The 13,450-nt window shown below is 53.2% G+C and overlaps 1 protein-coding gene across 10 annotated transcripts in view; it reads right to left on the reverse strand.

Annotated features, from left to right (window-relative positions):
• The window catches only part of DNAH8 (dynein axonemal heavy chain 8), a 582,992-nt gene that overhangs the window by 369,506 nt on the left and 200,036 nt on the right, over positions 1-13,450 (reverse strand). For all 10 annotated transcript variants that reach the window (XM_056568656.1, XM_056568659.1, XM_056568657.1 and 7 more), the window contains one exon: positions 7,784-7,880. In XM_056568656.1, the coding sequence (XP_056424631.1) occupies positions 7,784-7,880 (97 nt within the window). The remainder of the gene's footprint in view (positions 1-7,783; positions 7,881-13,450) is intronic.

Consider the following 13,450-nt stretch of genomic DNA (forward strand, 5'->3'; position numbering starts at 1 on the left):
TGGAGAACAGGGAGGGGCTGAACCGACAGGTGCCCAGCAGGCCCCATGTCAGAACAGAGGTGCTCAACCGCCACAGAACTGCGGAGACAAAATCACCGGAAGCCCCTGGGCACACTCACCGACCAAAAGGAAGGTGGCTGCACTCCTCCAAAGCGGACCAAGCCTGTGTAGGAACACAGACATGAGGACCCCACGACAACAGTGGCGTACCAAGACTACGGACACTGTGAAAAAACGCAGGCTGCCAAGGGACCAGCAGGAAGGAAGGCATGCCCACAGCAGACCAACAGTGCAAATGAAGAAGAACAGAGCGACACAGCAGTTGCTGCCAGACACCAAGGCTGAAGACACAGACTCAGGAGATGAAGAATGAATGTGGAGCAGGAAAAAAGGCCAACACAGTGTGACCTATAGGGAGAACAAGGGTTCTGAGAACCCACGTGCACACACTCTGCGGGACTGCATGGACTACAGCTGGCATGGCAGCCGAATGTGGGAGGTGACCAGGTGGATTAAAACACCAAGCAGATACAATCTGGCCATAGGGCAAAGAGACCGTGGCCATGACTGGTCCCGCACACGGAGGCACACAGAGGAGAGTGATACCAGCCTGTAGACAGAGTAGCAGGCAATCAGAGAGGGACCTGTCCAGCAGGTAACCCTGTAAACCAGTATGTGGTGCAGTGTACTGTCACGATGCCGGCTGGCAGGAGGTGGATCCTCTGTGCCAGAGAGGGATTGGCGTGGACCGTGCTAGTGGACCGGTTCTAAGTCACTACTGGTGTTCACCAGAGCCCGCCGCAAAGCGGGATGGTCTTGCTGCGGCGGTAGTGACCAGGTCGTATTCACTAGCAACGGCTCAACCTCTCTGACTGCTGAAGATAGGCGCGGTACAAGGGAGTAGACAAAGCAAGGTCGGACGTAGCAGAAGGTCGGGGCAGGCAGCAAGAATCGTAGTCAATAAGGCAATAGCAGGAGGTCAAGTACACGGTATGGATAATCACAGTAACGCTTTCACTAGGCTCTAAGGCAACAAGATCCGGCAGGGGAGTGCAGGGGCAGAGGTCAGATATAGTCTGGGAGCAGGTGGAAGCCAATTAAGCTAATTGGGCCAGGCACCAATCATTGGTGCACTGGCCCTTTAAGTCTCAGGGAGCTGGCGCGCGCGCGCCCTAGAGAGCGGAGCCGCGCGCCAGCACATGACAGCAGGGGACGGGAACGGGTAAGTGACCTGGGATGCGATTCGCGAGCGGGCGCGTCCCGCTGTGCGAATCGCATCCCCGACGGCCATGACAGTGCAGCGCTCCCGGTCAGCGGGACCGACCGGGGCGCTGCGGAGAGAGAGACGCCGTAAGCGCTCCGGGGAGGAGCGGGGACCCGGAGCGCTAGGCGTAACAGTACCCCCCCCTTAGGTCTCCCCTTCTCTTTGTCCGGTAACTGCCTCCCCTGGGATGAGGACACCGGGAAAGAATGGAGGGATTCCTCAACGGCAGGCAGTACAGCAGGAGTGGGAATGGGGAGGGAGGGCAGAGGGCGAGGCCTGGCACGGGGCAGAGTGACACCAGGACGGGGGCCATGAGGAGGCACCGAGGCTTGCCTGACTGGACTGGGAGGGGGGGAGAGGCACTTCGTATGGCAGGACGGCAGAGCGGTTACAGGGGGAACCACAGGGTCACGGCAGGGAGTACTGGGAACCGGTTTAAGGCAGTCCTTGAAACAAGAGGAACCCCAGCTCTTGATCTCCCCTGTGGACCAATCCAGGGTTGGGAAATGGTGTTGAAGCCAGGGTAGTCCAAGGAGAATTTCGGAAGTGCAATTGGAGAGGACCAAAAACTCAATTTTTTCGTGATGAGGTCCGATGCACATTAGGAGGGGCTCCGTGCGGTAACGCACGGTGCAATCCAACCTGACTCCGTTGACCGCGGAAATGTAGAGTGGCTTGACGAGACGGGTCACCGGGATGCGGAATTTATTCACCAAGGACTCACGAATAAAATTCCCAGAGGCACCAGAGTCCAGGCAGGCCACGGCTGAGAGGGAGGAGTTGGCTGAAGGGAAAATCCGCACGGGCACCGTGAGACGTGGAGAAGCCGACTTAGACTCAAGAGACGCCACACCCACGAGAGCTGGGTGCGAGCGTGCGTTTCCCAGACGTGGAGGACGGATAGGGCAATCCACCAAAAAATGTTCGGTACTGGCACAGTACAGACAAAGATTAGCTTCCCTACGGCGATTCCTCTCCTCCTGGGTCAGGCGGAACCGATCCACTTGCATGGCCTCCTCGGCGGGAGGCCTAGGCGTAGATTGCAACGGAGACTGTGGGAGAGGTGCCCAGAGATCTAAGTCTTTTTCCTGGCGGAGCTCTTAATGTCTCTCAGAAAAACGCATGTCAATGCGAGTGGCTAGATGAATGAGTTCATGCAGGTTAGCAGGAATTTCTCGTGCGGACAGAACATCTTTAATGTTGCTGGATAGGCCTTTTTTAAAGGTCGCGCAGAGGGCCTCATTATTCCAGGATAGTTCAGAAGCAAGAGTACGGAATTGTATGGCGTACTCGCCAACGGAAGAATTACCCTGGACCAGGTTCAGCAGGGCAGTCTCAGCAGAAGAGGCTCGGGCAGGTTCCTCAAAGACACTTCGAATTTCCGAGAAGAAGGAGTGTACAGAGGCAGAGACGGGGTCATCGCGGTCCCAGAGCAGTGTGGCCCATGACAGGGCTTTTCCAGACAGAAGGCTGACTACGAAAGCCACCTTAGACCTTTCAGTAGGAAACTGGTCCGACATCATCTCCAAGTGCAGGGAACATTGCGAAAGAAAGCCACGGCAAAACTTAGAGTCCCCATCAAATTTGTCCGGCAGGGACAAGCGGAGGCTAGGAGTGGCCACTCGCTGCGGAAGGGGTGCAGGAGCTGGCGGAGGAGATGGTTGCTGCAGCTGTAGCTGAGACTGAAATTGCTGTAGCTGTGACTGAAGCTGCTGTAGCTGCGACTGGAGTTGCTGTGTCATGGTGGTCAAGTACGACAGCTGGTGATCTTGTTGGGCGATCTGTCGGGCTTGCTGGGCGACCAGTGTAGTGAGGTCGGCGACAACTGGCAGAGGAACTTCAGCGGGATCCATGGCCGGATCTACTGTCACGATGCCGGCTGGCAGGAGGTGGATCCTCTGTGCCAGAGAGGGATTGGCGTGGACCGTGCTAGTGGACCGGTTCTAAGTCACTACTGGTGTTCACCAGAGCCCGCCGCAAAGCGGGATGGTCTTGCTGCGGCGGTAGTGACCAGGTCGTATCCACTAGCAACGGCTCAACCTCTCTGACTGCTGAAGATAGGCGCGGTACAAGGGAGTAGACAAAGCAAGGTCGGACGTAGCAGAAGGTCGGGGCAGGCAGCAAGAATCGTAGTCAATAAGGCAATAGCAGGAGGTCAAGTACACGGTATGGATAATCACAGTAACGCTTTCACTAGGCTCTAAGGCAACAAGATTCGGCAGGGGAGTGCAGGGGCAGAGGTCAGATATAGTCTGGGAGCAGGTGGAAGCCAATTAAGCTAATTGGGCCAGGCACCAATCATTGGTGCACTGGCCCTTTAAGTCTCAGGGAGCTGGCGCGCGCGCGCCCTAGAGAGCGGAGCCGCGCGCGCCAGCACATGACAGCAGGGGACGGGAACGGGTAAGTGACCTGGGATGCGATTCGCGAGCGGGCGCGTCCCGCTGTGCGAATCGCATCCCCGACGGCCATGACAGTGCAGCGCTCCCGGTCAGCGGGACCGACCGGGGCGCTGCGGAGAGAGAGACGCCGTAAGCGCTCCGGGGAGGAGCGGGGACCCGGAGCGCTAGGCGTAACATGTACAAGGCACATGGGGCAACTCAGAGAGACTCATATGAAAATTACCAAGGCAGTGAAACCACCGTCCACGGTATGACAATGCATGGAAGAGGACCAAAAGCAGCAGTCTGGCTGAGCAAGGAAACCCCCCAGGTGTTTGTGAAGAGGGAACAGCCAGACTGGAGATAACTGAGCACCTAAAACAAAGATGAAAGGGCGGGGAGGAGAACTCCGCCCCCTGGAGAGAGATATAGGGAAGTAGAGGGACCATGGAATGCATCCCTGACATCCCGTATAGGGTCCGTGGGACACGCTGGGTCAGTTGCACGTATATCACGCAACAGCGGGGTACTGGAACACTAGCCGCAGACAACTGCCCGGCTTACTGGAATGAGTCCCTGGGGAACAGCGAGACATCCCAGCGGAAACCTCACAGTAGTGAAGTTGTGGAAGTCCATTTGCAGATACATCGGTGATGTGATACATAACAAGTGGTGCAGGAAATCTTGCAGACCACTACCTGGCTCACAGGTATGTGACAATGGAAGACAAGTCATTTTATTGGCACCTTGCTCAGTAGTGAGATGCTGGAACTCCAGCCGCAGATACCTCAGACGCGTGACGTATGACAGGCGGTGTAGGCAACCACACAGACCACTGTCTGGCTCACTGGTATGGAACCATAGCGGATAATGAAACACTCCGTCAGACGCCTCACACAATAGTGAGGTACCGCAACTGCATAAGCAGAGACACCAGCTGGTTGATATAGGACAGGCGGCGTAGACAACCAAGCAGACGAACGTCTGGCTTACTGGTATGGGTCCAAATAGACAAGGATGTGTCCCATCGGCACCTCCCAGTAATGAGGTACCGGGACTCAAGCTGCAGATACCTAAGACGTTGGAGAAAGACAGACGGTGTAGGCAACCATGCAGATCACTGTCAGGCCAACCGTCATGGATCCACAGAAGACAACTGTGCACACCATCGGCCCTTTGCTGAATAGTGAGGAACTGGAACCCCAGACGCAGAAAAATCAGCCATCTGAAGTATGACAGGCGGTGTATGCAACCATACAGACCACTGTCAGGCTTACTCGCATGGATTCACCGAAGACCACTTTTCATCCCATCGGTACCTTACCTGGTAGAGAGGGACGGGCCGCAAACCCATCAGCCGTTTCATGCATGACAGGCGGCATAGACAACTATGCAGACCACTGTCAGCTTACTGGCATGGATCCACAGAAGACAACCATGCATACCATCGGTACCCTGCTCAGTAGAGAGGAACCGGAACTCCAGTCGCAGATGCATCGGCCGTGAAACGTGGGACCGGTGATGTAGGGAACCATGCAGACTACCGCCTGACTTACTGGAATGGGTCCGTAGAAGACTTTGTAACGAGCCTTAGGGTCCTCAAGACACATCGGGTCAGTTCTCCATATACCGCACCCAGCAGTGGAGAATAGGCGCTGCAGCCACAGACACCTCAGCCGTGAGACGTGTGAAAAATGGCAGAGGAAACCATGCAGACCACTGTCTGGCTTACTGGTATGGGTCCTGAAGACATATCGGGCAGACCTCCATATACCGCACCCAGCAGTGGGGTATTGGAACTGCAGTCACAGACACCTCAGCCCCGAGACGTGCGAGAAAAACGGCAGAGGAAACCATGCAGACCACCGTCTGGCTTATTGGTAGGGTCCTGAAGACACATCGGTCAGCCCTAAATATACCGCACCCAGCAGTGGGGTATCGGAACTGCAACAACAGATACATCGGCCGTGAGACATAGGACAACGGCAGAGGAAAAACATGCAACCACCGTCCAGCTTACTGGTACGGGCAAGTCATTCCATCGGACGCCCCGCACAGTAGAGAGGTGCCGGAAGCCAGCTGCAGGTACTACAGTTGTTGAATGAGTGAGACTAGGGACCCAGGACAGCAGGCATGAACCTTAAATCAATATCATGCAAAGCAAGAATTGGCCACAAGAGGGCTCCAAACTACCCCAAATGGCCAGAAAACTGCATGAATGTTTTTTTTTTTTTTTTTCAATTAAATATAACTGTGCATCAACTAGAACTACTTCCGCAATCAGCTCTCCTCTGATGAGGAGAACAGACAGCGGGTAGCCTCAGGAGCGGCAGCACGCTTAGAAGTGTCTGCGAAGCCGCAGAGCTCCAAGGCTGATAGAGACAGAGCAGCCCGGACAGGAGAGGCTCCTGCCGGGCCGCAGCTTCGGGAGGCCAGAGTACAAACGGCGCCGCCTCCCGAAAAGGTGGAAGGCGCGGAGCTAAACTCCGGTGGCCGCACCGCTGGTTCCGCCCCCCGGTGAGACAAACTGTACCGAAAGCAGCCCGGACAGGAGAAGCTCCTGTCAGGCCGCAGCTTCGGGAGGCCGATGTAGCGGCGCCGAATCCCGAAGATGTAGAGGGAGCAGAGCTAAACTCCGGTGCAGGCACCGCTAGTTCCGCCCCCCGGGGAGGCTAATTGAAAATGAAAGTAGCCCTGACCGGAGATGCTCCCGCCTGGCCGCAGCCCCGGGAGGCCGGCAGAGCCACTCCGAGTACAAAGCGGCGCCGCTTCCCGAAAAGGCAAAGGGGCCGGGGCTAATCTCCGCTGGAGGTACACAAGCCAAGGCCGCGGGGTAAGCACCCGTGGGCCGAAAAAAGGAGCCGAGTAGCGCGCGAACCTGGAAGGGTGGCGCAGCCTGACCCCTCTGTTGGCGCACTGGCTCAGGGGAAGAGAGAAGATGGCCATATGTGACAGGCGGTAAAACCGCCATGACCCCCAGAACACGCGCTGGAGGGAAGAAGAGCGGAGCTATGTGCCGCCATCACCCCTTCAGTCAGCGCGCAGCCCGCAAAAATGAGCAGGGAAGTGAAAAGCACCTGAACACCTGCCGGAGGGAACCGCAGCCTCGGCGGCTGTCCCAGTAAAGACACAGCCCCCACATAAAGACTCCAATAAAGGACAGAGTCCCTTGGATAGGAGGGGGGGGGGGAATACCTACTTACCTGAAGACGCCAGATACTCACCCTCAAACGTCTTCCACCAGCTTATGGCCACGCTGCATCATACAATGCTACAGATAGCGGTGAGAGCAGGGGCAGTGGTGGACCCGGACCCAGGGTGCAACCTCCAGGCGCTGGCCGTTGGCGGGAAGGGGTTGACGGTGCATTCAGCAATGTCCTGTGCCCCTTAGCTGCATATGGGGGAAACAGGCAGCGCCATGCTCCTGTCGCCCCACCTGAAAAAGGAAACAAAAGGGAACAAAGAAATCTAACTAAACAGCCCTTACTAGAAAATAATAAAAGACCAGGTCTGGAGAGAACCAGACCGTGTCCACCTCCTAGCTGACACTAGAAAAAACTGGTTGCCACACTGCAGGTGGGCGGGTATATCCTGCAAGGGAGGAGACGACTTTTCTTTTTCCTAGTGTCAGCGCCTCCTAGTGGCAAGAGCATATACCCATCAGTTCGGTGTCCCCCAATGAAGAGCGACCGAGAAATTCAGATGTTGTGCCAGACGTCTGTGGATGACACTTCACATCCTGGGCAAAGACTCCTTTTTTTTACCGGTAATACGCTATCTAAAGACTACTGTAGGAAAAGTAAATTATAATGATGAAAACTTGTAGATGAATGAATATACTGTGTATGTGTCATGACCGACTAGGGGGACAGGGAGAGTGAGCCCTAAGCTGTCCCTAGTAACACTCTCCCCTCCTGCTTGCCCCCTAAACGGTGGATCAACAACTTGGAGCTGGTTCTCATTGGTTCTGAGCATTAACTATTCCCAATCCAGGGAGAATAACAAACTGCTCAGAACATCCTAGTGTGTGAACAAAACACCTAAACATAAAAATACAAAAACAAAAGGACCTTACAGTATGTGAAGCATTATCCCTACATATTTTCTACTATATCCCATTTGTTATTTATACTGTACTTACAATGTTATCCATCACAAGGTGGACCTGTGCTATCAGGAAGGGTGCGGGATCATCTCTTCGTACAGGCAGAGAGAGAAAATCTCTATAATCAAAAGCACTACAACAAATATAAGACAACAATATTTTACTAATGGTTATAAGACTACAAGCTGTCAGTGGTAGAGAGGCTGGTAGGCCTGTTTATCAATAATATTAATCTGAACTAATAACTTTTCATTTTTGATTTGTTTAATTAAATAACTAATTAACATATTTTAAATATGCATAAAAAGTGGAGCAAAACTGCAAATACATTGTATTCATGTTAAGTTTTTTTTTCCATTGGGTGAAGTAGTTATATGATCATGCACTCAGCCAATCACCGGCCGCAGCGAAGTCCCAGCTCGGCCGGCGATAGGCTGAGCGGCAGTGTGACGTTTTCAGCCCTGGCAGCAGGTGCCAGTGTAGTGAAGAATTTTGTGCGTTGGAGCACTCTCACACTGCCGCTCAGCCTATCACCGGCCGAGTCGGGACTTCGCTGCGGCCGGTGATTGGCTGAGTGCAGTATGACTCGCCAACCACCGGCAACCAGGAAGAGGATCGCGGCGGAGACCGAAGCCGGTTACCGGAGGCGCCGGGGGAGCGAAGGGAGGTATGTACATCTTTATTTTTTTTCTGCCGGCAGTATGGAGGACAATTTTTATATTCTGAAGTTCTCCTTTAATAAAGACGTATCTGTTTATAAAAAAGGAATTGTTACGCCTAGCGCTCCGGGCCCCCGCTCCTCCCCGGAGCGCTCACGGCGTCTTTCTCCCTGCAGCTCCCCGGTCAGTCCCGCTGACCGGGAGCGCTGCTCTGTCATGGCCGTTGGGGATGCGATTCGCACAGCGGGACGCGCCCGCTCGCGAATCGCATCCCAGGTCACTTACCCGTTCCCGTCCCCTGCTGTCATGTGCTGGCGCGCGCGGCTCCGCTCTCTAGGGCGCGCGCGCGCCAGCTCCCTGAGACTTAAAGGGCCAGTGCACCAATGATTGGTGCCTGGCCCAATTAGCTTAATTGGCTTCCACCTGGTCCCTGACTATATCTATCCTCCTCCCATGCACTTCCTTGCCGGATCTTGTTGCCCTTGTGCCTAGTGAAAGCGTTTTGTGTGTTTAAAGCCTGTGTACCAGAACTTCTGCTATCTCCCCTGACTACGAACCTTGCCGCCTGCCCCCGACCTTCTGCTACGTCCGACTTTGCTTCTGCCTACCCCCTTGTACCTCGCCTATCTTCAGCAGTCAGAGAGGTGAGCCGTTGCTAGTGGATACGACCTGGTCACTACCGCCGCAGCAAGACCATCCCGCCTTGCGGCGGGCTCTGGTGAAAACCTGTAGTGGCTTAGAACCGGTCCACTAGCGCGGCCCTGCCATCCCTCTCTGGCACAGAGGATCCACTACCTGCCAGCCGGCATCGTGACAGTAGATCCGGCCATGGATCCCGCTGAAGTTCCTCTGCCAGTTGTCGCTGACCTCCCTACGCTGGTCGCCCAGCAAGCTCGTCAGATCGCCCAACAAGATCACCAGCTGTCGTACTTGACCACCATGACACAGCAACTCCAGTCACAACTACAGCAAGTACAGTCACAGCTACAGCAGCAACAACCATCTCCTCCGCCAGCTCCTGCACCCCTTCCGCAGCGAGTGGCCACTCCTAGCCTCCGCCTGTCCTTTAATTTAATGGGGACTCTAAGTTTTGCCGTGGCTTTCTTTCGCAATGTTCCCTGCACTTGGAGATGATGTCGGACCAGTTTCCTACTGAAAGGTCTAAGGTGGCTTTCGTAGTCAGCCTTCTGTCTGGAAAAGCTCTGTCATGGGCCACACCGCTCTGGGACCGCAATGACCCCGTCACTGCCTCTGTACACTCCTTCTTCTCGGAAATTCGAAGTGTCTTTGAGGAACCTGCCCGAGCCTCTTCTGCTGAGACTGCCCTGCTGAACCTGGTCCAGGGTAATTCCTCCGTTGGCGAGTACGCCATACAATTCCGTACTCTTGCTTCAGAACTATCCTGGAATAATGAGGCCCTCTGCGCGACCTTTAAAAAAGGCCTATCCAGCAACATTAAAGATGTTCTGGCCGCACGAGAGACTCCTGCTAACCTGCATGAACTCATTCATCTAGCCACTCGCATTGACATGCATTTTTCTGAGAGGCATCAAGAGCTCCGCCAGGAAAAAGACTTAGATCTCTGGACACCTCTCCCACAGTCTCCACTGCAATCTGCGCCTAGGCCTCCCGCCGAGGAGGCCATGCAAGTGGATCGGTCTCGCCTGACCCTGGAAGAGAGGAATCGCCGTAAGGAAGAGAATCTTTGTCTGTACTGTGCCAGTACTGAACATTTTTTGGTGGATTGCCCAATCCGTCCTCCACGTCTGGGAAACGCACGCTCGCACCCAGCTCTCGTGGGTGTGGCGTCTCTTGATGCTAAGTCGGCTTCTCCACGTCTCACGGTGCCTGTTCGGATTTCTACTTCAGCCAGCTCTCCCCTCTCAGCCGTGGCCTGCCTGGACTCTGGAGCTTCTGGGAATTTTATTCGGGAGTCCTTAGTGAATAAATTCCGCATTCCGGTGACCCGTCTTGTCAAGCCACTCCACATTTCCGCGGTCAACGGAGCCAGGTTGGATTGCACCGTGCGATTCCGCACGGAGCCCCTCCTAATGTGCATCGGACCTCATCACGAGGAAATTGTATTTTTTGTCCTTCCTAATTGCACTTCTGAAGTTCTCCTTGGACTACCCTGGCTTCAACACCATTCCCCAACCCTGGATTGGTCCACTGGGGAGATCAAGAGTTGGGGTCCCTCTTGTTCCAAGGACTGCCTTCAACCGGTTCCCAGTACTCCCTGCCGTGACCCTGTGGTTCCTCCTGTATCCGGTCCCCCTAAGGTCATTAAGGACTCTGCCTGCCACAGGAAATGCCTCTCCCCCCCTCCCAGTCCCATCAGGCAAGCCCCTGTGTCCCCTCATGGCCCTCGTCCTGGTGTCACACTGCCCCGTGCCAGGTCTCGTCCTCTGCCCTCTCTCCCCATTCCTACTCCTGCTGTTCTGCCTGCCGTTGAGGAATCCCTCCATCCTTTCCCGGTGTCCTCATCCCAGGGGAGGCAGTTACCGGATAAAGAGAAGGGGAGACCTAAGGGGGGGGGTACTGTTACGCCTAGCGCTCCGGGCCCCCGCTCCTCCCCGGAGCGCTCACGGCGTCTTTCTCCCTGCAGCTCCCCGGTCAGTCCCGCTGACCGGGAGTGCTGCTCTGTCATGGCCGTTGGGGATGCGATTCGCACAGCGGGACGCGCCCGCTCGCGAATCGCATCCCAGGTCACTTACCCGTTCCCGTCCCCTGCTGTCATGTGCTGGCGCGCGCGGCTCCGCTCTCTAGGGCGCGCGCGCGCCAGCTCCCTGAGACTTAAAGGGCCAGTGCACCAATGATTGGTGCCTGGCCCAATTAGCTTAATTGGCTTCCACCTGGTCCCTGACTATATCTATCCTCCTCCCATGCACTTCCTTGCCGGATCTTGTTGCCCTTGTGCCTAGTGAAAGCGTTTTGTGTGTTTAAAGCCTGTGTACCAGAACTTCTGCTATCTCCCCTGACTACGAACCTTGCCGCCTGCCCCCGACCTTCTGCTACGTCCGACTTTGCTTCTGCCTACCCCCTTGTACCTCGCCTATCTTCAGCAGTCAGAGAGGTGAGCCGTTGCTAGTGGATACGACCTGGTCACTACCGCCGCAGCAAGACCATCCCGCCTTGCGGCGGGCTCTGGTGAAAACCTGTAGTGGCTTAGAACCGGTCCACTAGCGCGGCCCTCGCCATCCCTCTCTGGCACAGAGGATCCACTACCTGCCAGCCGGCATCGTGACAGGAATGTACTAATGTGCTGACTATTAACCCCTTGGGGACTCAGGGTTTTTCCGTTTTTGCACTTTCGTTTTTCCCCCTCACCTTTTAAAAATCATAACCCCTTCAATTTTGCACCTACAGACCCCTATGTGGCTTTTTTTGCACCACCAATTCTACTTTGTAATGACATTAGTCATTTTACCCAAAAATCTACGCTGAAACTATAAAAAAAAAAAATCATTGTGCGACAAAATGGAAGAAAAAACTTTTTTTTTTTACTTTTGGGGGCTTCCGTTTCTACACAGTAAATGTTTTGGTAAAAATGACACCTTATCTTTATTCTGTAGGTTCATATGACTAAAATGATGCCCTACTTATATAGGTTTGATTTTGTCGTACTTGTGGAAAAAATCATAACTACATGCAGGAAAATGTATACGTTTAAAATTGTCATCTTCTGACCCCTATAACTTTTTTATTTTTCTGCATACAGAGCGGTATGAGGGCAAATTTTTTTGCGTTTTTCAGTTTTTATCAGTACCATTTGTGTTTTGATCGGACTTTTTGATCGCTTTTCATTCATTTTTTATGGTATAAAAAGTGACCAAAAATATGCTATTTTCGAATTAGGATTTTTTTTTACGTGTACGCCATTGACGTGCGGTTTAATTAATTATATATTTTTTATAATTTGGACATTTATGAATGTGGTGATACCACCTATGTTTGTATTTATTTACATGGTTTCTTTTTTTTATGCCCTTGCGTCCTGGTACTTAAGGACCAAGGGCGTACCTGTAAGCCCGTGAGAATGTCGATCCCCGCCCGCAACAGTTTAGGGCCACATATGGGGTATTTCCGTACTTGGGAGAAATTACGCTACAAATTTGACCCCTCCTTTGACCCCTTATGAAAAGGTAAAGTTGGGGTCTACACCAGCATGTTAGTGTAAATTTTTTTTATTTTTTACACTAACATGCTGGTGTTGCCCCATACGTTTCATTTTCATAAGAGGTAAAAAGGAAAAAAAGACCCCCAAAATTTGTAACACAATATCTCCCAAGTACGGAAATACCCCATATGTGCACACTATGTACATTTGAGGCCTAAACTGGTGATTTGCACAGGGGTGGCTGCTGGTTACAGCGGTTCTGACATAAACGCAAACAAATAAATACCCACATGTGACCCCATTTTGGAAACTATACCCCTCACGGAACGTAATAGGGGGTGCAGTGAGCGTTAACACTCCAGTGGTCCGTGAAAATGAAAAATGTAATTTTTCATTTGCTCAGTGCACTGTTACAAAGATCTGTCAAACACCAGTGGGGTGTACATGCTCACTGTACCCCTTGTTACGTTCCCTGAGGGGTGTAGTTTCCTATATAGTGTGCCCTTTGGGGTATTTTTTGCTGTTCTGGCACCATGGGGGCTTCCTAAATGTGACATGCCCCCCAAAAATCATTTCCGCAAAATTCGCTTTCCAAAAGCCCAATGTCGCTCCTTCCCTTCTGAGCCCTCTAGTGCACCCACAGAGCACTTTACATGCACACATGATATATTTCCTTACCTGAGAGAAATGGTAAATTTGGGGTAACATAAGCATTTTAATTAAAAAAAATGTTTTTCATTTTCACGTCCAACTTTATTGAACATTTGTCAAACACCTGTGGGGTGTTAAGACTCACTGTACCCCTTGTTACATTTCTTGAGGGGTGCAGTTTCCCAAATAGTATGCCATGTGGGGTGTTTTTCACTGTTCTATACACAACAAATTAATTGCCCCAGGTGGAGGGGAGGATACACTAAATTGACTGCA

The sequence above is a fragment of the Hyla sarda genome, chromosome 3 (genome assembly GCF_029499605.1).
Source record: "Hyla sarda isolate aHylSar1 chromosome 3, aHylSar1.hap1, whole genome shotgun sequence".
Classification (NCBI taxonomy): Eukaryota; Metazoa; Chordata; class Amphibia; order Anura; family Hylidae; genus Hyla; species Hyla sarda.